A 27,228-nucleotide genomic window follows, 5' to 3' on the forward strand; every position below is an offset into this window, starting at 1 on the left:
ACCCATGATCATAGCAACATTATTCCCAAGAGCTAAAATGTGGAAACCACCCAAATAGCCATTGATGGACAAGTGGATAAACAAAATATAATATATACATACAAAGGAATATGATTCAGCCTTAAAAAGGAAGGTAATTTTGACGCAGTTACAACATGGATGAACCCTGAGTTATGTCAGTTTGACTACTATAAAGTAGTCAAATTCATAGAAACTAGAATGATGGTTGCTAGGCTGAGGAAGCGGGTATAGGGAGTTGTTTAATGGAATCAAAGTTTCAGTTTGGGAAGATGAAAAAGTTCTGGAGGTGGATGGTAGTGATGGTTGCACAATGTGACTATACTTAGTGCTACTGACTGTACAGTTAAAAATGGTTAAAATGGTAAATTTTATGTAATGGTTAAAATGGTAATTTTATGACAATGAAAAGAGGGGGGAAAAGTCAAACACCCCAGGAATCCATCTCTGATCTTCCCAAGCAGAGCAGGAGCCCACGTTTCACCTCATGATCACCAGCAATTTATAGTAACAACTTTTCATTAAGATCATTAAATTTCACATTTTAAATTATGGGTGGAAAATATCTCCAGAATGCTGTTTTAATTTGCCATTTTATTGCTCAAGTCAAATATTTTTTTCCAAGTTTACAAATTGGCTCTATTTCCCCTTCTGAAAATGCTGATCAGTTTTTTTCATGAAGATAAAGTAACAGGGTCTTAGGAGCCCAGCCCCAGAAGAAATGAAGGGTAGGAGGAACTCAGAAGTTCAGACCTGAAAAATCCAAGTCCTGGAGGACTAGCAGCTTTGAGGCAGGGAGCATAGCCCTTCTATTAGAGGACAGGGGCTAATGCCAGGCCTGGGGGAACACTGGCAAGAGCAAGAAAACCCAGAGTGCAGAATGAGTGGGAGCTGGTAGCTATCCAGAGTGACATTTACAAAGTTTACCCAGATATCTACCCTGGTCTTGGGGGAGGGAATATCACCTTCATGTCACAGATGAGGGAAGAATAAAGTGTGAAAAAATCTAGAGACTCATTCACACATTGGATGCGTCACTCATTCACACACTGTGCTAAGTCACTTCAGTTGTGTCCAACTCTTTGCGTCCCTATGGACTGTAGCCCACCAGGCTCCTCTGTCCATGGAATTCTCCAAGCAAGAATATCGGAGTGAGTTGCCATGCCCTCCTCCAGGGGATCTTCCCGAACTAGGGATCGAACCTGCATCTCCTCCGACTCCTGCATTGCAGGCAGATTCTTTACCTCTGAGCCACAAGGGAAGCCCCATTCACACGGTATCAGGGATTAAAAGCAGCACAGGAATCCCTGTCTTTCCACTGGGGCCCCACTGCAGGGCAGAGAGGAGGCAGAGAAATCCCAAGTGGGGAGGCCTGATGAATAACAGCTAAGGAAGATCTGCAGAAGGGGACAGGTAAAGCAAACACTGAGGAGCTTTGAGGAACTGGGACAGCTACAGGAGTGAGGGCAGCTTTGGTGCTGACTGGAAGGGCCAGGCCTGACTAGGTGAACTCACGCAGGGTGGAGGAGTGCTCACGGAGGAAGGGACTGGCTTGGGGTTCAGCAGACTGGGTTCCAGGCCTGCTTGGGCACACCCAGTTCTGTGACCTGGGCAAGTACTTTTCTCGTCTGAGCTTCACTTTTTCTCATCTGCTGAGCAGAGAGAGTAAAAGCACACCTTTTGCCAGGTACTGGGCGTTACACGCCCCGCATTTGGCACTACATCAGTGTATCAGGCACACCTGGTTGTGCAATGCAGGCGTCTAAAAGCCGCTGAGCAGCGAAAGCGGAAACACCCACAGGGCGCTCCTGAGTGGCTCTGACCCACCCACCGGCGGGCGGCGCCGGGGATGGGAGGTGGCTGTGCCCCAGGCTTCTGCGAGCTGACCCGCGCCTTCCGCGCCGGGCTCGCTAGAGGGGCGCCCCCCTCCACTGCAGCCTTGGGGGCCAGGCCCGGGGAGCCGCCGGGCAGCCATGGCGGAGCCCGAGGTCGCGGCCGAGGACCTGGACGCCCTCATCGACGACCTGGACTACCTCCCGGGCCACTTCCACCTGGAGATGCAGCTGAACTTCGAGCCGCGCTCGCCGGTCTCGCTCCGCGCCCGGGACCTGAAGCTGCAGCGGGAGGGACTGCGGCAGGAGCTGGAGCTGGCATCCGCTCCGCAGCGCCCCGCCGTGCGCCACCTCCTGGGAGCCTTCGCCTTCTACCTGGAGGAGCTGGAGGAGGCCCGCGAGCGCTTCCTCGAGGTGGCCCGCGAGGATCCGGGTAACCTCAATGCCTGGGCCAATCTGGCGCACGTGTACGGGCGGCTGGGGCAGGAGGAAGAGGAGGAGGCGTGCGCCGGGCAGCTGGCCAGCCTCATGGGCCTGGCGGGGGACCGCGGGGCAGCCGAGGACCCCCAGCTCCGCGCCGCGCGCTGCCTGGCGGAGCAGGGCTACGCGCACGGCTTCGACGTGGGCTGCGCCAGCCCGGAGGAGCGAGCTCGCGTGCTGGAGGCTGGCATCGCGCTCTACGACAAGGCGCTGAGCTACGCGCAGCAGGTAGGTGACGTCTCCAGGTTAGGAGGGCTGGCTGGGGTCGCGGCCCCTAACGTCCACAGGGACGCCCATGGCCCCACACTCTCCCCTGGCCCCGGCCCGCTGGCTTCCGGAACACCATTCCAGTGTGCCTCTCCCGTCTTGAGTCCCAGACTGGGCTTGTAGCTTTTCTCTGCTGGACTAGGGAGTGGACCCACATTCCAGCCGGTTAGCCTGCCTAGGTTTCTTTGCTGGCAGTACCGCAAACTCAGCACACCAACTCACCCCTGTCGTCTTGTTCCTCCAAGTACCTATCCCTGCATCTGTGTGCACCCACCTCTCTATAAGGCACAGCTCTGCATCCTGCCAGAAACTGGCAGCATTCTTGACTCCTTTCTCCTCCTCACCCACCATCCCCATCCACTCAGACCCCAGATTCCGTCCATCCCACCTCCTCATATACCCGTGGCCTATCCACTCCTCTAATGCCTCCCTCCGCCAGCCCATCCTCCATCATTCCCTGCCTGTACCAATATGGTCGCCATCATCCTGCCTGGGTTTCTGCCCTGACCCTTCTGCCCCAACCCTGCTGCCAGTGTTCATGTTGCTCAACCTTTCTGGTCACATCCCTCAGCCGCTTACAACGCCCAGTGACTCCCCACTGCCTAGCAGATAAGTCTCAGGCTCTCTGGTGGGCACTGGAGAGCCTCTGTGATCTTGCTGTCTGCCTTCCCTCTTCTATGTTCCCCCTTCCAGTCAAGCTTTTGCCCTTGCTTCCTGTGGGCCAGGTCTCCTTACAGCCCACCTTGGCACGTCTTCAGCCTCTTTCTGAAGTGCCCTTTGCTCCACCCTTGCCTGGAAGGTTCTCCTTATTCTCAGACATCCCCTCCACTGACTTCACCAGGCTGGGTTAGGACATCCTTGGGGCTCCTACAATGTTGCTCACACTGTCCGTTTACAAGTCTGTCTCCCCAGCTCAACCTTGAGGTTTTGAGAGTAGAGATGTCTGTCTGTAAACTCAGTACCTGGCATGGTACCTGGACACAGCAGCGCTTTCTTGAGTGAACGTCCGTGTGGCGTAGGCCTGGCACTAAACAGACAAATCCTGGGTATATGAGTTACCCATTGTTGTATAACAAACATCCTTTGAAATTTAGCAGCTTGAAAACAACAAGCACTGATGGTCTCAGAGTGTGTGTGCTCAAGAACCTAGGCATGGTTCAGTAGGTGCCTCTAGGCTGCAGTCTCATCTGAAGGCTTGCTCAGCCTGGGGGAGCTGAGGGGATCTCCTTCCAAGTTCACACACTTGGCTGTTGGCAGAATTCAATTCCTCACTGGCTATTGGTCAGAGACCTCCCACAGGTCCTTCTCTCATGGATATCCCATCAGTTTTCCCTTCATTAGAAGCAAGTCATTAGGTCCAGCCCCCATGCAAAGAGAGGGGGTTACACAGGGACATGAATACCAGGTGATGAGGATCACTGGGGGCCATCCCAAAGGCTGCTTGCATTAGATGGCTGACACTGATATAGAGGGCCTTATCCTTCTGTTACAGAAGAGGAAACCACAGTTCAGAGAGGTACCGTGACTTTTCCTTGAAGGCATAGCACAGGCAGGATTGAGTTGGTAATGATGACTTTTTTTTTTTTTTTATCATGGTTTAGGTTTGTGATAGTTAAATGACAACAAGCTTTCACATGAGTAGGATGGCTGCATTCACAAGGCCTCTGCACACCCCCTTGGAACATTTTCCACCAAAGCTTAAGAGGAAATGTGGAGTTAAGACCTCAGGGAGTGCTATGTGGGAGGCACGGGCTTGACTTAAAGGGAGTAGCGCAGGGTGGAGGTTAAGACGGTAGGCGCTGAGTCAGACAATCCAGGTCCCAATCCCAGTCCTTCATGCTCTCACCTCTAATTGGTCCTTAGCATCACTGGGCTTCCCATTCTATGAAGTGGGGATAATAATGGTACTTGTATCCTAGGATTCCTCATCTGTAAAATGGAGACATCATCATTTGGTAGATGTCATAACTAAGAGCTGATGTTTGGAAAGCACCTAGAATAGAGCTTGCACAGGGACAGCAGGATCACAGACGACCCCAGATCTGTTTTAAAGCCTGAGTCTGAGGCCCTGAATGTCAGCTGCTCTCCAGGGAAGACTTGGCCAGCTCGGTATATGTTGACTGTGGTCACAGTCTCAGAATGGGGCCTGAAGAGCCCTGGACTGGGGACCAGGAGGCCTGGGTTCTCATCTCAGCTGCAGCCACCCACCTTGGGGCCTTCTCCTGTCTGGGCTGCAGTTTCCCCACTGCGAAAGGGGAGTGGGAAGGGGGCACTGGATGGTCTCCAAGGTTCCTTCCTGCTCTCAGGAGGGGGCTCACTGGAGGAAGGCGTCCCGGAGGAAGTGGGGAGGGAGGCAGAGGTTTGGGCATAGAAATGGAATAAAGGCTGACTCCTCCCTCCCTGCTGCTGGTCTGCCCCACCATGGTGTGTTCACACCCTCCTCTTTAGGGACCGCCAGCGAGAATGGCAATCGGGGCCCTGCCCAATGCTTCAGGGAGGGAACTAATGTCTTCAGGTGGGAGGTGGCTGCCAGGCCCTGTGCCGTATCCTTGTGCCTGGCCCAGTGGCAGCTCCCCAGGTCTGCACAGAGTGGCTGTGGTCAGCCCCCATCAATCCCAGGAGACAGTTGGGGATTTGGAGTCCTCCCTCCATTTCATCATCTGAGGATTAGGAGAGATCATGCTTATAAATAGGCTTTCCAGGTGGCTCTAGTGGTAAAGAACCCACCTTCCAATGCAGGAGACATAAGAGACACCGGTTCCATCCCTGGGTCAGGAAGATCCCCTGGAGGAGGGCATGGTAACCCACTCCAATATTCTTGCCTGGAGAATCTCATGGACAGAGGAGTCTGGTGGGCTACAGTCCAAAGGTTTGCAAAGAGTCGGACACGACTGAAGCAACTTAACACGCACACATGCGTGTGCTTATAAACTATCTACACAGAGCAGATGCTCAAGAAATAGTCACAATCAGGAAGACAATGATGATTTTGTATAGTTAGAGCAGAAGGCTTGAGTTAAAGCACCCAGCTCTTATTATTTTGCTGTGTGACTTTGGACAAGTCACTTTTCATCTCTGGCCTCATGTCTGCTTTATAAACATTAAACAATAGTTTACTGTGGTTATCCAATCAAATCATGGGGTAAAGGTGCCCATAAACTGGTAAATTATGGACAAGTCTGAGAGGCACATGCTCAGCCTAACATTTATTGAGCACCTACTGTGTGCCAGGCCCTATCTTTAAGAACTCCTGCCTTTCAGAAGCTCATGGACAAAGGGAGGAGCAAACATTTGTTCCTTCATTAACTAGACCTCTTGGAGTCCCGTCTCTAGGGGAGTGGTGCAAAGGGATGAGTCAGATGTGTCTATGACTGGCTGAGGTCACAGATATTTATTGCATAGCCTGTGCCAGGTGACAATTGTCTCTCAGCTCTGTACACCAGTTCAGTTCAGTTCAGTTGATCAGTTGTGTCCGACTTTTTGTGACCCCATGGACTGCAGCATGCCAGGCCTCCCTGTCCATAGCCAACTCCCAGAGTTTATTCAAATTCATGCCCATTGAGTCAGTGATGCCATCCACCCATCTCATCCTCTGTCGTCCCCTTCTCCCCCTGCCTTCAATATTTCCCAGCATCAAGGTCTTTTCAAGTGAGTCAGTTCTTTGCATCAGGTGGCCAAAATATTGGAGTTTCAGCCTCAGCATCAGTCCTTCCAATGAGTATTCAGGACTGATTTCCTTTAGGATGGACTGGTTGGGTCTCCTTGCAGTCCAAGGGACTCTTCAAGAATCTTCTCTAACACCACAGTTCAAAAGCATCAGTTCTTCAGCACTCAGCTTTCTTTATAGTCCAACTCTCACATCCATACATGACTACTGGAAAAACCATAGCTTTGACTAGATGGACCTTTGTTGACAAAGTAATGTCTCTGCTTTTTAGTATGCTGTCTAGGTTGGTCATAACTTTCCTTCCAAGGAGCAAGCGTCTTTTAATTTCATGGCTGCAGTCACCATCTGCAGTGATTTTGGAGCCCAAGAAAATAAAGTCTGTCACTGTTTCCATTGTTTCCCCATCTATTTGCGATGAAGTGATGGGACCAGATGCCGTGATCTTCGTTTTCTGAATGCTGAGTTTTAAGCCAACTTTTTCACTCTCCTCTTTCACTTTCATCAAGAGGCTCTCTAGTTCTTCTTGGCTTTCTGCCATAAGGGTGGTGTCATCTGCATATCTGAGGTTATTGATATTTCTTCTCGCAATCTTGATTCCAGTTTGTGCTTCCTCCAGCCCAGCATTTCTCATGATGTCCTCTGCGTAAAAGTTAAATAAGCAGGGTGACAATATACAGCCTTGATGTACTGCTTTCCCTATTTGGAACCAGTCTGGACGTGTTGTTCCATGTCCAGTTCTAACTGTTGCTTCCTGACCTGCATACAGATTTCTCAAGGGGCAGGTCAGGTGATCTGGTATTTCCATCTCTGTACACCAGAGACCATAGTTTCTGAACCAAAAACAGGACACCGCCCGCACCCCCCGCCAGAGGATTACAAGGGAAATCCACTTTGGGGACATCAAGACCTGTGTTGGAATCAATGGGGACCTGGCAAGTTGAGGTCCTGGGCATAGAGTGACAATAACTGAGCTTCAGAGAGGGCACAGTTCCTTTCAGTACAGGTGACTGGGGGAGGCTTCGGGAAGAAGCAGGAGTGTCCTGGCAGGAATCTGGGGCGGTGGGGGGGGCACTCCTGGCAGGGGCGTGGTATGTGCAAAGGTCCTTTGGTGACAGCTGAACTGGAGCACAGGGTGAGGCCTGGAAAGAGGGTGGCTGGAAGCTTCCCAGGGGGAGGAGAGTGTGGCCCTGCTGATATGGACTCTGAAGCCTGATTCCTGCCCTCCTCAGCTGCATTTCCTGTCCCCGCCCTCCCCTTGGCTGCCATGCTTGTCGGAGGTTAGTTCCCAGACCAGAGATTGAACCCAGAGCCCCTGCAGAAAAAGCACCAAGTCCTAACCCCTGGACTGCCAGGGAATCCCTACTCTTACTTCCCAGGGACTCTAAACTACTCATACTTCTCCAAACATGCTGTGCTATTTCACACCTCCCAACGCAGGAACTGTTCTCTTTGCCTAGAAAGCAAGCTCCATTCATCAAAACCCAGCTCAAATTTCACCTCCATGTTGAAGCCTTCCTTCGTACAATGCACACTTTCACACAATAATTAATATTCATGAATATTCTGCTTGAATATTCAGCACATTCAGCATGCAGAAGAATATTCTTCTCCGGGTGCCTTGCGAATTTCATCTTAGTCCTCACAAGATCCCTCTGATCCCATTCTACAGGTGTGGGAACTGAGGCATAGCAAGGCTAAGTAACCTGCCCAAGACTACAGAGCTAGTAAGGGGCAGTTGGGTTCACGCCACTCTGTCTGATTCCAAAGCCTTTGCTCTTTCTGGAGAAGTTGGAGAAGTGGGGTGCAATAAGGATAGTGCAGATAGCCAGTGGGGTGGGGAGGGGAGCCCCCCGCCAGGGCTGCCTCCTGGAAACCTAGGGTTGCCATATGTGCAGGTAGGGGGTAGGCAGGATGAGGGCAGAGGTGAAGTCAGCACTGGGCTGGCGAAGAAGCAGGGACAGTGGAGCAGCAGCTGAGGAACCCATCACTGAGAGGGTTGCCACCCACAGGAGCCGTGACGGGGGGTCCCACCTGCCCAGTACAGCGGCTCTAAGAGGTTCCTCATCCTGAGGGGGCTGGGACTATCCCAGGCAGGGAGGAGACCCCCAGACCTCAAAGAATAAAGGTCAGCCAAAGAATCAATGACAGCTGCTCATCTGCTAACTAAAATTACAAGAGAAAACGTTATAAAAGTTAGTAATTCAGCCCATAATCCAAAAACAAGCAGCGTATCCGTGTGCGAGTGGGTGTCTATGACTTCCCTCTCAGCCCTTCGTTCCCTCTCTTTCCTCATCTTCAAGTTACAAAAATATGATGAGGCAGATTGTTTTATCCATCATTCCTCCCCCGTCAGCCCTCCACACAGTCCTAGATGGTTTCTTGGTGGAGTCTTGAGGCTGAGAGGTATTAAGAGCAAACCCTTTGGAGTTAGACAGATAGAGTTTAAATTCTTCCTCCTTTACCAGGTGGTTAAGGGCAAGTCACTTCACTTCTCTGAGCCTCAGTTTCCTTATCTGCAAGCTGGGATTCTAACATCATCTCACAGGGTTGCTGTGAGGAGTAAGAAAGAGACTACGCAGGGCTCCAGGTGGAGTGCAGATCACGGTGGGGCCCAGCCCCTTGCCTGCCCGCCCCATCCAGGGCCCCCACGGCCCTGGGCTTTGCTCCACAGGAGAGCTGTTCTCAGCCTCTGACTCATCACCAAGCAGTTTCTCTCTTGCCCCCAAGAGGGTGAGCCTTCTGTCTCTATCTGCCTCCCAGCGTCTGGCACAGGGTTGGACCTAAGAGGAATTTGTGACTGTTGATAAATTTAATTTGGTTTTTTAGTCTTAAAATTCCTATTATTTTTCTAAAATAAGGTAACAAACTTATTTTTCTCTGAAAACAAAATCTCTGTCCCAAGCTGACTCGGTTATGTGAGTTCCTCCCCCTTTTCCTAGAATATTGGTGGCTTCACACACTCACCCACATGCACATACACACGCTCATGCAGAGCTTTCATCCCTGCTTCTGGACCAGGGCTGGCTCTGGGTGTAATAGGAACCAGCGCGGAGCTGAGTTTTACGTTCATTAGCACATTTCATTTTAGCACATCAAACCTCACACACACACTGCTGCTGGGTGCTGTGATTGTCTGTCGCACAGAGGACAGAACAGGCTCAAGGTGACACACAGGCCATCCAGATTTCACCTGGCCAGCTGGGGCGGGCAGGACGGAGCCGGTGCTGGGAGGCCCAACAGCCAGCCTCACAAACAAAGGTGTGGGCATTCCACACTGTCGCCGCACCCAGCGGGTTGGGACCTAGCAGGAAGGGCCAAGAGGTCACTGCTGGTCAACATCCAGGGTCCCTGGTATGCACACACCCACACACACATACACACACACACCCCTCTGCCACCATCAGGAAGACGCACACACACACACACACACACCCTGCCACCATCAGGGAGGCACACGCACACACACACACACACACCCCTCTTCTACCATCAGGGAGGCACACACACACACACCCCTCTGCCACCATCAGGAAGACGCACACACACACACACCCCCCTCTGCCGCCATCAGGGAGATACACACACACCCCTCTGCCACCATCAGGGAGGCACACACACACACACACACACACACACACCCCTCTGCCGCCATCAGGGAGATACACACACACACCTCTGCCACCATCAGGGAGGCCAGGACCAGAGAACTCCTCAAGGAGCTGCCCTCTCAATAGATTTCTTCTCCCCACATCCCTGTCTCCCCCAGCCTCCCTTCCCACTCTCCCAGTCATCCCCCCGCAGCAATGCAGCTGCCCAAGACCCTGGCGACTGGGCCCACTGTGCACACAGAGGCACTGCTGGGATCCCACAGTCTGCCAGCTGCAGGACACCCTGAGTGACCTGGGCCGGCTGTGCAACCTCTCTAAGTGTCCGTGTCTCCCTCTGTGAAATGGAGACAGTGGTACCAGCCTGACGGGGGGTGTGGGAGGAGGTAACGGGGTCGCAGAGGGAAGGCCAGCCCCAGCAAGCCTGGCTGGATGTGGCCTGCTCATCCTCAACCCCTGATGGGTCAGCCAAGACTCCTTCTAAGTGAGCACCCACCCTCCTCTCTGCCTCCTCAGGCTTCCTCCTGCCCCTGAGCTTGCCCTCAACTCTGCCCAGAGCCAGCTTTGGGAAAAGAACAATGAAATTGGGAGAAGACCCCACTGGGAGCCAGGGCTCAGGATTTGGTTTCCTGACTTAGCCCTGCCTGAGTGGCTGTGCGAGGTAGGAAAGTCCTCCTCCGTCACTGGACTGAAGTGGTGGCCAGGCTGATTTCAGGGACAGGAAGGGCTTTGAGAGCAAGAGGTGGGGGAAGAAACAAACCTCCTGGCAGAAGAAAACACATAAACACACAGAGGGGGAGGAAACCACAGCTTGGGGAACGTCAGGAATGGTGCTTTGAGGACTTCAGAGTTGATCTCCAACTTTTGAGATCATGGGCAGGGTTTCTCCTCCCACGGTGCTTGCAAACACGCAGGCACACGCGTGCACACGCACACACACACACGTATACATACATTCATGGCTCCACAAATCTGAGTGATTTGATTGGGTTCCGCTAGAAAAGGAGCTGGATGACTGACACTGGACAATGAGCTAGAGACTGTGCACTCGTGTGCTCTTCACAGATGATCTCACTTGCACCTCCTAGAAATGCTGGGGAATCAGAACTGTTACTAACGCCATTCTACAGATGAGCAAACTGAGGCTCCAGGATGTGTAGGAACTTGCTCAAGGGCACACAGTCATAAGTGGCTGGCTGGAAATGGACTCAGGTCTCTCCAACACAAAGCCTTGGCTGAGGGACAGTTTTCCCGAGCTCTGGTCCCAGCCTTCTAATGGCCTCGGTGCCATAACAGCACTTTCTGAGTTTGCTGCTGGCTTCATTCCCTCTGTTTCTGGCCATCTGGAAAACTGGTTCTCCCCTCCTCATTGATACAGGACCCCAGAGCCAAAGCTGCCTTTAGCATCTTCTGACCCAACTGCCTTCTTTATAGGAGGAAAGACAGAAGTGTGTTAAGGGCGCACACAGCCCAGACTCACAGGAGGAGCTGAGAAAATGCAGGCATCACTGTTATTACCACAGAGGGCAGGAGACTTCGTCAGATCCACCCAGCGCCAGAGTCGGGTTTGGACCTGGGACTAGACAGAGCCCCTTTTCTCTAGGGACCAGGGACTAAAGAAATGGCTCTGGATCTAGGACCAGAAAGGGGGTGACAATGGGGAGCTACCGTCCATCTGCTCTGATCTTAAAATCCATGAAGACCATGCAGGGAACCCAGTCAGGGCTGAACAGGTAGCTCACCTCCATGGCTCAGCACCCAGCCCCCAGCCCCCTCTGCCCAGTCACGCTGGACCACTCTCACCCACACACCTGTGAGAGGCAAGACCAGTGCATCATCCCCGCTTGTAGACGTGGAAACTGAGGCCCAGGCTGGGCCAGTAGGCTTTCCAGGAACTCTGGGGGAGGTAGAGGCAGTGGGGGGCAACTCCCATCCCAGCCCTCTGTTTACCCCCACTGAGGCAGGAGCTGGGTGAGTAGGAACCTCACCTGCCCTGCCTTTCTGGGGCAGGCCCCCATGGGAGCCAGGTGGGGTGGGGTGGGGCTCCGCGTGCAGAGCCCAGAGGCTTGCTCTGTGTCATCACTGAGGACATTCCAGTTGAGCAGGAAGAGCTTATTTCTGAGGCCTTCCACCTGGTGACTTTTATTTCTGCAGCATCAGCCTCCACAGGGTCCGTGTGATGAGGTGGAAAGAACAGGGGCGCTGGAGGGAGGCAGATCTGAACTTGAATCTTGGTACTTTCCCCCTGACCTGTGGGGCTGGCTGCAGCTCTTCTCGTAGTCTCTCTCTCCTCACCAGTAAAAGGAGGAGGATGTGTTCCACCTTCTCAGTCTGCTTTGCAGGTTCAGGGCCACAGTGCACGGAAGTGCCCAGTGGACAGTCAATGGTCGAGAAATATTCATTCTCTTTCCTCCTTCTCATTGCCCCTCCCTTGAAAGAGAATTAGTCAGCTCTCAGGAACTGACTCTGAAACACAGATTACAAAGTCCTCAGGGGCAAAGTTTGAACTGCAAGGCAGACATTTTCCTTCAGAATCAATGGTCACAAAGAACTGAACGCAACTGAGCACACGTGCACACACACAGAGCCTGTGCACACACAGAGAGCCTGTGCAGACACATGTAGATTAATAAGCCATTGGCATATTAAGAGAGCTTCTGCTGAAATCCCCTAAAGTAGCTAAAGTGAAAGTCGCTCAGTCGTGTCCGACTCTGCAACCCCATGGACTGTACAGAATTCTGAAGTGGGTAGCCTTGCCCTTCTCCAGGGGATTTTCCCAACCCAGGGATCGAACCCAGGTCTCCCGCATTGCAGGCGGATTCTTTACCAGCTGAGCCCATTTCCTTGTTTGAGGGTCACCTTTTGAAGTAAACGGACTAGCCATCTGAGACCCATCCTTGTATCTGCCAAGTTAGCACACACCTGCTCTGTAGGGTCTCATCCTAACCCTGATATTCACTATAGGTTCTGCCAGATCACCCACCTTTGTCGATTACCCACCCAGCTGTGGCAGCATGGATCTTCAGGCTACCCTGTGGATCACAACTGCTGATCCTTCGGCTCTGTTAAAAAGAGATACGTTAGCCTGCCATTTTCCCTCCGCTCTCCACAGTGCGAGAGTCTCGTACAGTGTTTCTATCAAGTTCCCAGGTGATGCTGATGCTACTGTCACGAGACCCCACTTTGAGAACCACTCATCTGGGGTAGTTTGGAGAAGGCAATGGCACCCCACTCCAGTGTTCTTGCCTGGAGAATCCCAGGGACAGGGGAGCCTGGTGGGCTGCCGTCTATAGGGTCGCACAGAGTCAGACACGACTGAAGGGACTTAGCAGCAGCAGCAGCAGCATCTGGAGTAGTTAGGTGCAGGGACTCTGGGGCTAAGCTGCTGGGTTCCCAGGTCTGCTACCGTCTAGCAGGGCCACTTAGGGCCACAGGTGCCTCTTCTGTAAAATCGGGATAATTGTATAATTCTTGATAACCCATGTAAATTATGTGCCTCGTTTATAGTAAGTGCTCAATAAAATGCACTTTTATTCATATAGCAAAAAAACCAGCATTTCCAGGTTTCAGTCCAGGCTGTCACACTAGTCGTGTGTCTTTGAGGACATCATCTTACCTCAGTGTTCCTATATGTACTAACAGGGTGATGATGACCCACTTTACATTCCACACAGGGCTTTCTGAGGATCACTTGGCATCTGCAATGAGTGCACTTTGTAAACGGTAAGCACCATACAGAGTTGCAGCGAGGTGTTGGGGGTAACAACAGGAATTTGAAGAGGGAGACCTGGCATGAAATATCAGGAGACTCCGCCTCTGTGAGCCCATCTCTAAAGTGAGGGAAATATTGGCGAGGGCCTCAGCGGAGCTGGGAAACGTCCTGAGAAGCCTTGCCTGTGCCTCACTCTCACCCTCAGCTAGTACCAGGATCTACCCAGCTACTGCAGGGCAGCGCTGGAGCTGGGGCCCTGCTGCGTCCCCTCCCACCGGTCTGCCACGGAGCAGCCACCAAACTTGAGCCCGTCCAGCTTGAAGCCTGGGCGGACTCTCCTACTGGCCAGCACCCCCTGTAGACCCTGGAGCCCCCAGCCCACGGGGTTCTGATGAGGATGAACAACAGAAAGGGTGGGGTGTCCTGCCCCAGCTCACCCGGGGCGGCCCCCAGTCAACATTCTTCTCCTGGCAGAGGTCCTGTCAGCCCCCTTCCAGGGGGCTGCCTCCAAATATATTGCCTCTGGGAGCCATCAACTCTGGAAGTGAATTCCTTGCAGCCATCAGAGGTTTCACAGCAACTTCATTCTCCAGGAGAGAGGAAGAACACCCCCTCCCTTCTTCAGGAGGGGAGGCGGGGGGCAGTCAGAGGCCTGTTTAATTTAATTTAACGCACCATGGCTTGCCAGGTTGCCCTTGGTAACAGCTTCAGCTGCTGCTTCAGTTACAACCAGAAGGATTTTTAAAGAGACAGCTCATTTTAGGACCAGAATTGCACAGCAGAGTGAATGGTCTCTCTCTGTACTAGGGATGGAAGGTTGGAACCCAAGCACAGGGAGGCCTCAAGCCAGGCCTGTTTATACCATTAACTCCACTTCTAATTTGCAACCCTATAAGCCCTCCTTCAAATGGTACCTTGAGTGGGATCTGAGGAGGGGCTCCATTTGGAATTTATCAGAGAGATGTCACTCAGCTAGCTACTTCTCTGAAAATCAGTTTTAGTCTTCAAGTAGAAGGGAAGAGAGTTAACATTCAGGAGTTGCCCCGGCAATTCAGGCAGTCTGCCACTAGATGGTAGTATTGCTTACTTAGTGCAAACTATTACCAGGCTTAAAGACTATCAGAATGGTGGTGAAACCACTGGGTTTCGAGTCTTGATGGTAACCAGTGTGTCACCCTGAGCAAGCTGCTTCACCTTTGTGGTCTCAGGGATATAATAACGGGATAGATCAAAACAACTGAGTGCTGTTGACGGGCATTGGGGCTAGAACTATGAAGGCATGAGTTTATGTCCCAACTCTGTCATTTATTAACTGTGTGATTTGGACACATAACTTAATTTCTTGCATCTTGAATACCAAACAAGAGGGTGGCTATGACCCAGGCAGAGCCTGAGAATAGCACATTGCTCTTCAACCTTGGGAACCTGTGGACCCTACGGGGCATCTGAAGCCCCAGGAGCACAGTGGTGGTGGTGGGGCTGTTAGAAAGTGGGTAAGGCAGAATGACTGTATGCCAGAGCCTGAGACCTCAACGCTCCATCTAGAAGTGAAATAGGGCAAAGAAGCCTCCCAGACACTCCTAACCCTGCACGTCTCTAACCCAAACCAGGAGAAAGGGGGCAGATATTTATGGATATTTGTGGAAGGCTGGGCACTGCCTCACAGTGCCCTTTTGCAGATAGGGATATAGCCTCTAAGGGGTAACACATCCACCCAGGGCCACCCTCCTCTTGTGGCCAGGCCTGTTAGCCACTGAGCCTCTGCTCTGGGCACTGCAGCCCTCTCCTTGTCTAGTACAACTGCTGTCTCTATGGTCATGTTTCCTTGTCAGGAGCCTCAAAAGGGGAGCGGGTTCTGTGTCTCCATGACTCAGCCTAGCCAACCTCAAAGTGGGCATGAAACCAGAGGTCATGGGATCATACCCACAGGCAGCCAGGGAGCCTGAAGCACACGTGCTTTGGTCCTTCATGTGGACAGGTGCTGACCTTGTGCCAAGGTCCTTGGCCAGCTTGGCCTATGAACCTGAGTCCCCTTCCCATGTCCCAGGTCCTATGTAGGTACAGCAGGTTAAGTTTATCCAGCAGCCTATCCCAGCTTTTTGCTTTGGTCAGTGTTCTCCACTGAGCTCTCATGGATGCCCCTTAATCCTTAGACCTGCTGCTCTCCCTTCCAGACAGCCCTGTTCCCAGCCAAAACCCCCATACACATATTCCCACATAAGTAACAGGGTAACTTTCCAAGGTGATGTGGATGTAAAAACACATGGGATCCTGGTACTCCCCAGCTCAAACCTTTGCTATGACTCCCCATTGCCTTGCAGATGACTTCCAGGTTCTGAGCCTGGCATTTGGGGGCCCCTCCTGATGTCCCCCTGCTGGCTCCTCCCTTTGCCCCTTATAACTGGGATGCTGGTCACTCCAGGCTGCATGCAGCCCCTGACACACCTGCTCACTCATCTCTGAGCTTGTGCACAAATGTGCCCTCCATCTGATGTCCTCTCTCGCTATATCCACCTTGGTGGTTCCTACTTGTCCCTGAGAATCCTGCTCCAGCATGCCCTCCTTTGGAAGCCTTGGGGGTCCCCCTGGATCATATAGGAAACGTCCTCCCACAGCCCCTGGTATCCCTTCTGCTCATTGTGTCTTAGTCTGGCTTTCCCACCAGACCTGGCTTGGGCCTGGGCTCACACCTCTCTCCTATGAGCAGTCACACAGCTCACTGGGATTTACTCACAGGTCCCCCTTCCTCTCTTCCTCTGAACAGGCCACCCCAGAACAGCCACAGCCTAAGTTGCCAGCATTAGCTCCCCACTGCCTCCATTCTTACTCACTGTGCTTCATGCTCCTCAACTGCTCACACATGTCCAGGCTGAGCCTCCATCTGAAATGCCCTTGTGCCCCACCCCACCCTCTGAAATACCACTCCAATTCAAGACCCACCTTACAGCCCACCCTGTGTGTGTATGTGTGTGTGTGTGTGTGTGTGGTGTGTGTTAGTCACTCAGTCGCGTTCAACTCTTTGCGATTCCATGGACTATAGCTGGTCAGGCTCATCTGGCCATGGAATTCTCCAGGCAAGAACACCGGAATGGGTTGCTATTCGCTTCTCCAGGGGATCTTCCCAATCCAGGATTGAACCTGGGTCTCCTGCATTGCAGGCAGATTCTTTACTATCTGAGCCCTCTGTGAGACCTTCTGAGTCTTCTGACTGGAAATGGCATCCCCCTCCTGCTCCATTTGTCTAGATCCACCTCTTGGTCTTGATCAAACTCTGCTTCATATTATAGCTATTGGTAAGCCAGTGTGATGAGAGGAGCAAGGGCTTTGGAGACTAACAAATGGGGTTCAAATTCCAGCTCTGACACTTGCATGCTGTGTGACCTTGGGCAAGTCATTCTACCTCTCTGAGCCTCAATCTGTGCCTTGGTAAAGTGGGAGTGATGCCTACCTCTTAGGGTTGTGAGATTGAGATGATGGGTGTCAGATCCTGGCACATGGCAGGTGCCCCTTCAAGCCCTATTATTCATGCCTGAGTCTGTCTTCCCAGGCAGGTTGTGATCCATCCAGGGTGCGGGTCCCATTCAGTGCCACAGCCCATAAGCACCCAACACAGGGCCTCACACCACAGATACCCAGAAATGCTGGCTTGACTGAAGACTTGGTTCTGACTACTGAGGGTGGGGGGTGGAGGCATAATGGGACCCTAAGCTGAGAAGGCCATGGTGGGTGGGGGGTGGGGAGTGCAGAATGGAGCCTGGAAATCAACCACGGGAGATGAATCTGGAGGGAGGGGCCAGAGCCTGAGGCAGAGCTGCTGATATGCACTGGGGGTTTTATTGGTTTTCATTAAAATTCCTTCCAGAGGCAGGAGCAGCTACTCCCATAAATAACGGCATAAATATTTTATCTGGTGCCCAAGTCAGTCTAAATGCACAGCAAAGTTGGCAAGAATAATAATGGGAAATAAGTTTGGTGGGTTGGGGGGGGGCTTCCTGGGCTTCAGCTGAACTCACTCACATGCCCAAAGGGGCTTCTCAGGAAGGTGGAAGGCGAGAGATGGGGCCAAAGAGGAGATGCAGGTAGATGGCGGGGAAGAGAGAAGGTGACCAGTGGAGTATGGGCCTTGCGGTGGGGGGATCAGGAGCCTAGGGGAGGGGAGGGGAGGAAATGGATCCCGTCCCTGCTCTGTGATGGGCCCCTTGCTTGGGGCATTCACTCAGGTCATCTTGTCAAATTCTCTGTAGTCAGAGAAGTGAAGTGACTTGCCCAGGCTCACCCAGCCAGCCAGTGGCAGAACCAGGCAGGATTATGATCAAGAGTGTACTTGCTGCTTCTTGGGGTTCAGGGAAAGCATGGGACTCTATGAACAATGTCCCCAGTGCCTCAATAGCAGCAGCACAAGCCATTCTCTGCTTCCCTAGATCCCAATGGAGGAGAAAAGGGGCTGGTACTTCACCATGGCAACGCTCTTCATCAGGTCAGGCTGGGGGTGGGGATGGGATGGTGGGGAGGGACGAGGGGGAAAAGTGGGGCCTGGAACCCAGGGGGGAAATCTCCATGGCAAGGGTGCTCCAAGTTCCCCTCCCTGCCACTACCCTGGGGAGGACTCGAGGCAACCTGGGAACCACTGGGAGGGTCCTGATCAGCCACATCCCCTTCTCGGGCACAGGTTAGATGGCATATTCCTGGAGCTGGGCAGCAAGGAGCAGAAGAGGCTGCCAGCCTTCAACCGCACACTGGCCCTGCTGCAGCAAGTCCTCAAGTCCTCAGACCCCCACCCCCGAGGTCGGGCTCATGGGGGCGGCAGCGGGGAGTGGGAAGGGGGTGGGCTCTCCCTACACGCATCAGCAGCCCTCCCAGTCTTGTCACTGTCCCCGCCTCTCGTTCTGTTTCTCTCCCCCTCAGCCTGTCCCCTCCACTCCCTGTTCCCCTCAAGGAGCTCACACCCGTCACCCAGCGAATATGCGCCTGCACATCACTCCAAGGGCACATGTCCAGGCCTGTCTGCAACCCAGTGTGAGAGACAGAGCTCTCCCCATTTCAGCCTCTTATCCCCGTTTTGTGGTGGGGGAATGAAGGCCCTTCTGGAGACGGGAGGGAGGGGTCACTGTCACACAGGGACCAGAGCTGGGGGAGAGCTGGGGTCAGACAGCAGAAGGCACCCTCCGTGAGGGCCCCTAGGGGATGTAGAAAACACAAAACAAGCACTGGAATCGTTCCCCCTTCACTCGCAAGTCCCCTCTGCCCTCCTTTGTTTGTCTTTCTCTCTGGGTGGCCCGCAGTGATTTCTGCCCCTGCCCCTGACCTTGTCCTCCCAGGGCTGACACCTGGGTGGTGCTGGCCCCTGCCTGCTCTCCCCTTCCCCACATGCTACTCCCTGAGACGCCTCTCCCCCCGCCCCCTAGCTCTGGCCTGGTGCTACCTTGGAATGCTGCTGGAGAGGAAGGACACCTTCTCCACCACGCCCATGGGTGTCCATGACTGCGGGTTTTCGGGAACCGATCCCCTGGACTGCTTTGGCAAGGTATGTGCCCCTGGTTACAATCACCCTCCAAACCTGGACAAAGCCTGACACCCCAGCCTCCTCTCCCTGGAACCAACTGCTTCTCCGGGTTTCTCCCTACTTCCCCGCCCTGCTCAGGAAGTGCCCTTACACCACACCTTTCTCTCCATCCCAAACAAAAGCAAAGTGAGTCAGACCCTCCCAACACCTGGTCTGCTGCTGCTGCTGCTAAATTGCTTCAGTTGTGTCTGGCTCTGTGCGACCCCATAGACGGTGGCCCACCAGGCTCCCCCGTCCCTGGGATTCTCCAGGCAAGAACACTGGAGTGGGTTGCCATTTCCTTCTCCAATGCATGAAAGTGGAAAGTGAAAGTGAAGTCGCTCAGTCGTGTCTGACTCTTAGCGACCCCACGGACTGCAGCCTACCGGGCTCCTCCATCCATGGGATTTTCCAGGCAAGAGTACTGGAGTCGGGTGCCATTGCCTTCTCCGACACCTGGTCTGGCCTACCCCATTTTCCAGGCCTATCTTCTAAGCTAGTTGCAATTTTCTAATGCTTTGGCTTCCTGGTGCAAAGAACTGACTCATTGGAAAAGACCCTGATGCTGGGAAAGATTGAAGGCAGGAGGGGAAGAGGACGACAGAGAATGAGATGGTTGGATGGCATCACCAACTCGATGGACATGAGTTTGAGCAAGCTCCGGGAGTTGGTGATGGACAGGGAAGCCTGGCATGCTGCAGTCCATGGGATTGCAAAGAGTCAGACACAACTGAGCAACTGAACTGAACTGAACCCTCAGGCTTTTCCCCTTTGCAGCCCCATGGCACAGTGGAGAGAAAATGAGCTTGGCACAGTGTAGATGCCAGCTCTGCTCACAGGGCCTGTGACCCTAAAACAAGTCACTTCCATCCCTGAACCTCCTTATATGTTGATTATGTGATCTGTCCACCTTCTAGGATATTTAGAGGCTCAAAGAAGGTAGTAGATGAAACTGTCTATCGTAAACTTTAAAGTGCTGTTCAAGCCTTATTCTTGATACCTTGTTTCGGTGGCAATTTTCGCACTGAGCTCAGTTTTTTAAGATTTTCCTGGAGGACAGGGACCCTGTGATTCTCATCCCCCTGTACAGTCAGCATGATGCCCTGGGGCAGGTCACAGTGTTGGCTGATGGGTGATGAGCAGTTTCTTGGTGAGAGATCTCAGAACAGAGTGGAGCATAAACTCTAGTTCACGTGTGCTCCAAGAGTTGTGTCTGATTTAACACACTGCCTTTGACCCTCCTTGGGAACCTACTCTGTGCCAAGCACAGAGGCGGAGAGATGGGGCCCTTGCCCTGCAGGAGTTCACTATCTCAGGGGCAGCAACAAACACAAGGCAGGAGCTGTCGGTAACTGTACTAGGATTGGGGCAAGTGCTGTGGCCCGGGTAGAAACACTGTGTGAGTTTGGGGGATGTAGAGGCTGATTCTGGCCCCTCTTCCCACCTGTCCTGGAAAAATGAGGGAGCACACATTGATATGTCTGAGTGAGAGGGGTTGACCTGGGGTCTGGAGGGATTCACCGGACATGTCCATGAAAATGGCAGAGAGCATGGCAGTGAGTTAGGCTCTTGGGAGTTGAGTGTCAATGAGTTGTACCCCAAAGTGTTGGGCCCCATGATATGATTGCACTTAGAGCTGGAAGGTGGATGAAAATTTTGGGGTGATATGGCCCTACTGAGAGATGACATTCCAGTTCTAGCAAACAGCCAGACAGATGGTTTGCTCTAACCCTTGTCCCTTACTCAGGCCATCGAGATTGCCAAGGACCAACTTCCCATCCTTAATCGCCTAGCCAAAATCTTCCACTTCCTCGGAAAGCAGGACATGGCCATTGGCACCTGCAACATGGCCCTGGACGTCCTACGAGATCCAGAGCTCAACTGGCAGGCATACTGCACGAGGGCCAAGGTGAGTCAGCCTGCAGCTCTGCCTCATTCTGCCATTGAGAATCAGAGAGCAAGGGCCAAGGCTCCGTGGCCAGAGCCCAGAGGTCAGGGTGCCTTCATGGTAGAAGGGCGCTTAGGTGTCTTCAAGGCTCGCAGTTTGTGTTCTCTAAGATTATCAAGGTAGAGAATGAAGGAGCTTACCACCCACTGCTCATCCCTTCTACAATGACCTGGCCAGCTACCTACCAGCCCCCTCTCTGATTAGCACCTCGGGCAGTCAGACTGACCTGGGTGGAATTCTGGCCTCTCCATTTATCACTGTGGGACCTGGGACAAGTGAGCCACTTACCGCTCCAAACCTACATTCCCAAACCTGGAAGATACGGATCATAACATCTGTGTTAACAGGTTGTCAGAAGACTAAGTGAGGTCACATCTAAAGCAGATGCCAGGAGTATGAGAGGTGCTCGTAGAAGGCAGAGGGTATACTGGAGGAAATCTAATGTCGTAAAGCACAGCTCTGGCTCTCAACACAGCTAGCCTTGGTTCAAATCCCACATCATCACTTACACTCTTGCCTAAATTCCGAGCCCCACTTTCTTCATCTATAAACAGGCTGAAGGTAATTGTACCTGCCTCACAGAGTTGTTATGAGGCTTAAATTAGATTCTGTGTGTAAAACTCAGTACTGAGCACATAGTAAGAGTTCATAAGTGGTTGATTACTATTATTAGGTATATTTTTAACTGGCTCACTGTCTCTTAAGGCAGTCCACTATGGTCATTCAGCTCCGCAGATTACTAATTTAACCAAGAGCTGCCTGCCTCTGGCTTCCCCACACTGGTCTCAGATCTGCCCTCAGGAGTCCCCACAGAATGCACTGCTTGGGGGCAGAGATCTGGACCTCTGAGTTTACATTGCTCCAGGCTAAACAGCCTTCTCTATTACCTTTCATGGGACATGAGGGCAAATCTGCTCCCTGGGTCTTGGTCCTGATGACATAATCATGTTGCCAGCAGTTACTAGTTAGGGTCTCTGCCTAGAAGGCTCTTCTCCCAGATGTCCCATTGGCTTCCTCCCTCACTTCACTGAGGGCTTGAAAAGGTAGCTGCTAGCAGCCATCCTCCTGAAAATGCCAGCCTCTCACCAGCACATCGTGTCCTCCTGTGCTGGTTTATTTTTTCTTCTTAGCATTTATCATTCCCTAACATACTATTTTCTGGTTTATGTTTATTTCTCTCCCCCCACCCTCCAGGTAAAATACATGCTCCACGAGGGCAGGGAATTTGCCATTTTGCTCTCAACTATATATCCTAGAACAGTACCTGGCACATAGCAGGCTCCTGACGATCTTTTGAATGAGTGAATAAACTGAGCACCCACCATTGCTAGGTCCCGGCTAGAACATGTTCTCTCCATTGTCACGGTAACTCTCCAAGGAAGATCTTAGTGTACTGATTTTTCAGATGTGGAAAATGAGGCTCACAGAGGTCATGTAAATGAAGGGGAGGAAGGGCTGGAATTCAGCCAAGTTCAACTGGCTCCAAAGCCAAAGATTCCCACCCCCACCCCACCCCCACCTTAAAGCTACCTTAGAACCAGAGCCTACTGATGGCTATAAAGTATTAATACCTTCAATGACAACAACCCCTTTTTCTTACTTGCTCTTTCTCCACCTCTTCCCTACCTCTCCCGAACCTCTAGATTTTCTAAATGCTCCAAACAGATGTGGGGGGAAAAGGAGGAAGTGGTGATGAAAGCAAGGGTCTAGAATCATTTGTAATTTGATGCTTGTAAGCTGGGGCCACCTGCCATTCTTCCCACACTACTTGCTTACACAGACCCTCACAAAATCGGTGCTGCCATCCCATCTCAAATAACTCCCTCCCCTAGTCAGCTGTATCCCATCACCTGTTTATTTTTTCATTGTACTCGTCACCACTTGAAGTGGTACCGTTTACTTGTTTATGATCATCATCCCTACTAGAATGTTAAGTTCTGCCAGGGCAGGGACTTCATCTGTCTTATCACCACTGCACTCCAGTACCTAGCACAGGGCCTGGTATATGGTGGGCACTCAGGACATATTTGTTGAATGAATGAGTGAGAGAATGAATGAATGGCTCTTACTTCATCCAACCCCCTTTATTGCACAGAGAGGGGAACTAATGCCCAGAAAGAGGCTGGTCCAAGCTGGCACAGGACCAGGATCCAGCACTTCTGAGTCCCAGTCTCAGGGGCTTTCAACTGCACCACAGAAACTCCCTGAGTTGCTGTCGAGGGAAAAAACACAGGCTTTATGGACAACAGCAAGGAGGGCAGGGGTCCTGGCTTGGAGCATCTTCCCTCAGCTGACTCTCTCTGGGCAGATCCACATCAGAGCCTACCTGCACGACCTGGAGCGAGGCAAGCTGGGGCTTGGGGGCATGCCTGACAGGAACCACCTGGCCTGCGCCAAGGCTGACCTCGAGGAAGTGGTCAAGGTGTGCCCAGGCCTCAAGACCTACCTGGACATCGGCCAGGTAAGGCAGCCTCTTGGCTTGGGTAGTCAGTGGCTTACTAAACAAAAACTATTAACTCTATGTCACGCCAGGGCACTGAGGACACAGAAGCATACGGGGGCATCCTTGTGCCTGATAACCTGCCTGTAGTACCTGCCTCCTACAGCTACAGGGAGGGTTATAGGTGGTGATGCACCAACAGCATTCAGAACAGGGCCCAGTTCTTTCTAAGAGCTCGGAAAGCGTGGGCCATTATTCTGATTCCTTCTGTGCCCAGGGAATAATCACCGAGAGATTACAATATCTTTTGTGAGAGAAAACTGCGGCCCTGAGAGGGTCCCGCTCAAGGTTATATGGCCGAGATTCGTGGGGCTGGAGCTGGAATCAGAGAGAGCACTGTCTCCTTCTCTAGGAGAGGGAGACCAAACTTTGCGATGAATAATTGTTGAAGGCGGGGAGGGTGGGAATGAATGCATGGAATTTTTAAAACAGTAAGTAGTGAGACTGGAATGAAGGGGGAGCAGCGAGAGAGCCGGGGAGGAAGGCTCACGCCGCCGCCCCCACCCCAGGTCTACTACTACATGGGCGTGGACGCCGTGCAGGAGCTGCTGGCGGTGGACGAGGCAGCGCTGAACCAGGCGCTGGTCTTCCTGGCCAAGGCCGGCGAGTCGGAGCTGGGCGCCACGCTGCCGGAGCTGCAGCTGCTGCGCGGCAAGTGCCTGCGCATCAAGGGCGAGGAGGCCAACGCGGCGGCTTGCTTCAAGCGCGCCGTGGAGCTGGACGACGCGGGCTGCAGCCACGCGGAGGGCTTCGGCTGCCTGCTCGAGGCGCTGCTGGCGCAGTGGAGCCAGGCGCAGCTCAGCGACGGCGAGGTGGGCCGAGAGGTGGACGTGTGGCTGCGGCGCGCCCAGGACAAGTACCCGGCGGCGCGCCTGCGGCAGGAGCTGCAGCGCGTGTGGCGCGCGCACACGGACGAGGTGCTGGGGCTGGCCCGGGCCTTGGTGGCCCAGGGACGGCCGGCGCTGGTGCGGCTGCTCTTCGAGACCATGGAGCGGAAGGGCGAGGGCGCGAGGTCCCTGCGGGACCGCCGCGCGTTCTCCGTCTGAGGGTCCCTGAGTCTTCCCCCTCTCCCCACCGCTCGGAGATGGTTGGACCTGGTCCAGGCGCTGGAAACCGGCTCGCTGTGCCATAGGCTGGCGGGTAAGTGGAGCCCATCAGACTCTTCCGGGAGTTGGAATGGGGACCTTGAGACACAAGGACAGTTGGACGTGTACACGGAGGCAAAAGAGCCTGATCCAGGAGAACAAGGGAGGCTGGGGGCAGACGCGAGGGGCCAGTGGGAAACTGCCAATGGGAAGGCCCAAATTGTGCAAATATGCAGAAAAGTAACATGGCGTCTCCCAAGAGATGCAGAAGATAATTGCCTCCATTTGGGCAGGTGCTCTAGTACCCAGGAGCCTGTTACTGGACTCCCGTGAGCCACGCTCTATCCTTATAATAAGGCCTCCTCTACTGGAGTGGGTCTCAGGTCTGGCAGTGGGAGAAGTCGTGGCTAGAGCAGAGGGCACAGCTGCCAGATAAGGGCAGGGCCGCAGCCTACACCTGGCTGCTCAGCGCTCTTTCCTGCCCTCTTAACAGTCTTCCAGCAGGCCTCATTCTTGGCCAACTTGGTCTGAAAGACCCTCAAACTCCCTGAAATAAGGCCCATTGGTAGAATCTTCCCTTGACTTCTCTATTCTTTGGGGAATGTAAGGGCCCCACTCAAGGAAGTGCCCCCTGTGCCCAGTCTCAAACCTTCTACCAGACACTGAAGAAAATCTTGGAATTTTACACTCTTGAAATCGAAGTTATAGAATCATAGATGTAGAATTTTATTGTCAAAGACTTCAGCTTTGATTGTTAGCAAATCTGGGAACCATCAAGCTAGATTCTTATGGTCTTACTAACAAGAGCTGCTGCTGCTGTCATTTCAGTCGTGTCCGACTCTGTGCGACCCCATAGACGGCAGCCCACCAGGCTCCCCCGTCCCTGGGATTCTCCAGGCAAGAACCCTGGAGTGGGTTGCCATTTCCTTCTGCAAAGCATAAAAGTGAAAAGTGAAAGTGAAGTTGCTCAGTCAAGTCAGACTCTTCGAAACCCCATGGAGTGCAGCCTACCAGGCTCCTCTGCCCATAGGATTCTCCAGGCAAGAGTACTGGAGTGGGTTGCCATTGCTAATTTAACTTAAAACTCTAAAAAACCAAGTTCTTTCCAGACTACAAGACTGTTGGTTGTATGTAATCGCAGTGGCAAGACACCCCACCCCCACACCGGTCCATAATGGTTTGTGATTTATTTTGCATTTCCTTCCCCCACTTAAAAAAAAAAAAGTTTTACTCGCTGCTTCACTCATTTTCCTGACACTTAGACAGTACCAGGGGTAGGCCAGCACCCCTGCCTTAGTTCTCATGTCCCCAGTGATAGATGCAGAACAGACTGAGAAGTGTGGTCCCTAGAGATCTCTCTTTCTGGGAAGACTGAGAGCCCTGGAAGGGAAGAGGCTTGCTCAGAGTCACACTCCCTAGCCTCCTCATCCTGTCCCTCCAACTTACTTACAGCATTCTTCAGGTTTGGAAAACTACTAATAAACTGATAACACTGAAGCATTAAGTGTTTATGTGTCGCCTGTCACCCAGGGCCCTCTGGGTGATATCCATTGGCATAATACTGTCATTCCAGGTTCCTGTGAAATCTGGAAAGTAAGGCCACCCAAGGCCTCTGAGTTCCATCCCAGGACTCATGAAGACTTCCTTTCCCTCCTTCCTTCCTCTCCGTTGCAGCAGAGTCCGGGAGGTGACTGGACAACAGGCAGCACACGCAGCCTGCCCACTTCTCCCGCATCCCTTGTCTACCCGTGACAGTGACCTGTGACCTTCCCTAGGACAGATGGTGGTGGTTTAGTCGCTCAGTCATGTCTGATTCTTGCAACCCCATGGATTGTAGTCCACCAGGCTCCTCTGTCCATAGGATTTTCCAGGCAAGAATACTGGAATGGATTGCCATTTCCTTCTCCAGGAGATCTTCCCAACCCAGGGATCGAACCTGGGTCTCCTGCATTGCAGGCCTATTCTTTACCAACTGAGCCACCAGGGAAGACAGGAACCCATCTCTTTCTTCTCCTACTTCCCAGACAGTCAAACTGAATTCAAAGTGGTTTGCTGGTAAAGCTGGGAAGCTGGTGAGGTTTGTTGCCTCCCCCAGGCTTCCCAGTTTGTTTTCTTTCTTGCTTTTCCTGTCCCCAAGGTTATGCATTTCTCCCTCCATTGCCTCTTCCTCCTGCCAAAACTCTTCAATAAACTTTCTTTCTGGTAATCTCATTCACATTAATCATATAAATGACTAACAAATACCCACTAGAGCTTTTGTCAGGAGTATCTGCATACTAGCCAAAAGCCGAAAAGAGAAAAGAAACCCCACTTCCAGGACTGCCTCCTATGTGCAAGGCACTTCATACACATAAACTCATTCAGTTCTCTCGCCAGTCCTGAAGAGTAGGCATTGCAATCATCATTTTACAGATGAGAACACAGAGACACTGAACAAGGTCGCAGATAAGCATGGGAAGAGCCAGGCTTTGAACCAGACTTACCCCGTTGTATGCTGCTTCCTGGGACACAGCCCTTCCTGGGAGGTGTGTCATGAGTGGTCTAGAGTTGGGCCTGGGATCACCAACACAAC

The 27,228-nt window shown here is 52.6% G+C and overlaps 2 protein-coding genes across 2 annotated transcripts in view; one reads left to right on the plus strand and one right to left on the minus strand.

The window, feature by feature from the left end:
* LEXM (lymphocyte expansion molecule) overlaps positions 1-1,993 on the minus strand; it is a 35,806-nt gene extending 33,813 nt beyond the window's left edge. The window contains exon 1 of the mRNA XM_027538250.1: positions 1,850-1,993. Within this exon, the coding sequence (XP_027394051.1) occupies positions 1,850-1,993 (144 nt within the window). The remainder of the gene's footprint in view (positions 1-1,849) is intronic.
* On the plus strand, positions 1,856-26,153 carry TTC22 (tetratricopeptide repeat domain 22). The gene is made up of 7 exons (XM_027537142.1): positions 1,856-2,558; positions 18,003-18,058; positions 18,251-18,366; positions 18,987-19,105; positions 20,871-21,032; positions 23,380-23,532; positions 24,081-26,153. Exons 1-7 carry the CDS (start codon positions 1,992-1,994, stop codon positions 24,615-24,617), a joined length of 1,710 nt encoding a protein of 569 aa, XP_027392943.1. The 5' UTR covers positions 1,856-1,991; the 3' UTR covers positions 24,618-26,153.
* The last annotated feature ends 1,075 nt before the right edge of the window (positions 26,154-27,228 follow it).

This window comes from Bos indicus x Bos taurus, chromosome 3, assembly GCF_003369695.1.
Source record: "Bos indicus x Bos taurus breed Angus x Brahman F1 hybrid chromosome 3, Bos_hybrid_MaternalHap_v2.0, whole genome shotgun sequence".
Classification (NCBI taxonomy): domain Eukaryota; kingdom Metazoa; phylum Chordata; class Mammalia; order Artiodactyla; family Bovidae; genus Bos; species Bos indicus x Bos taurus.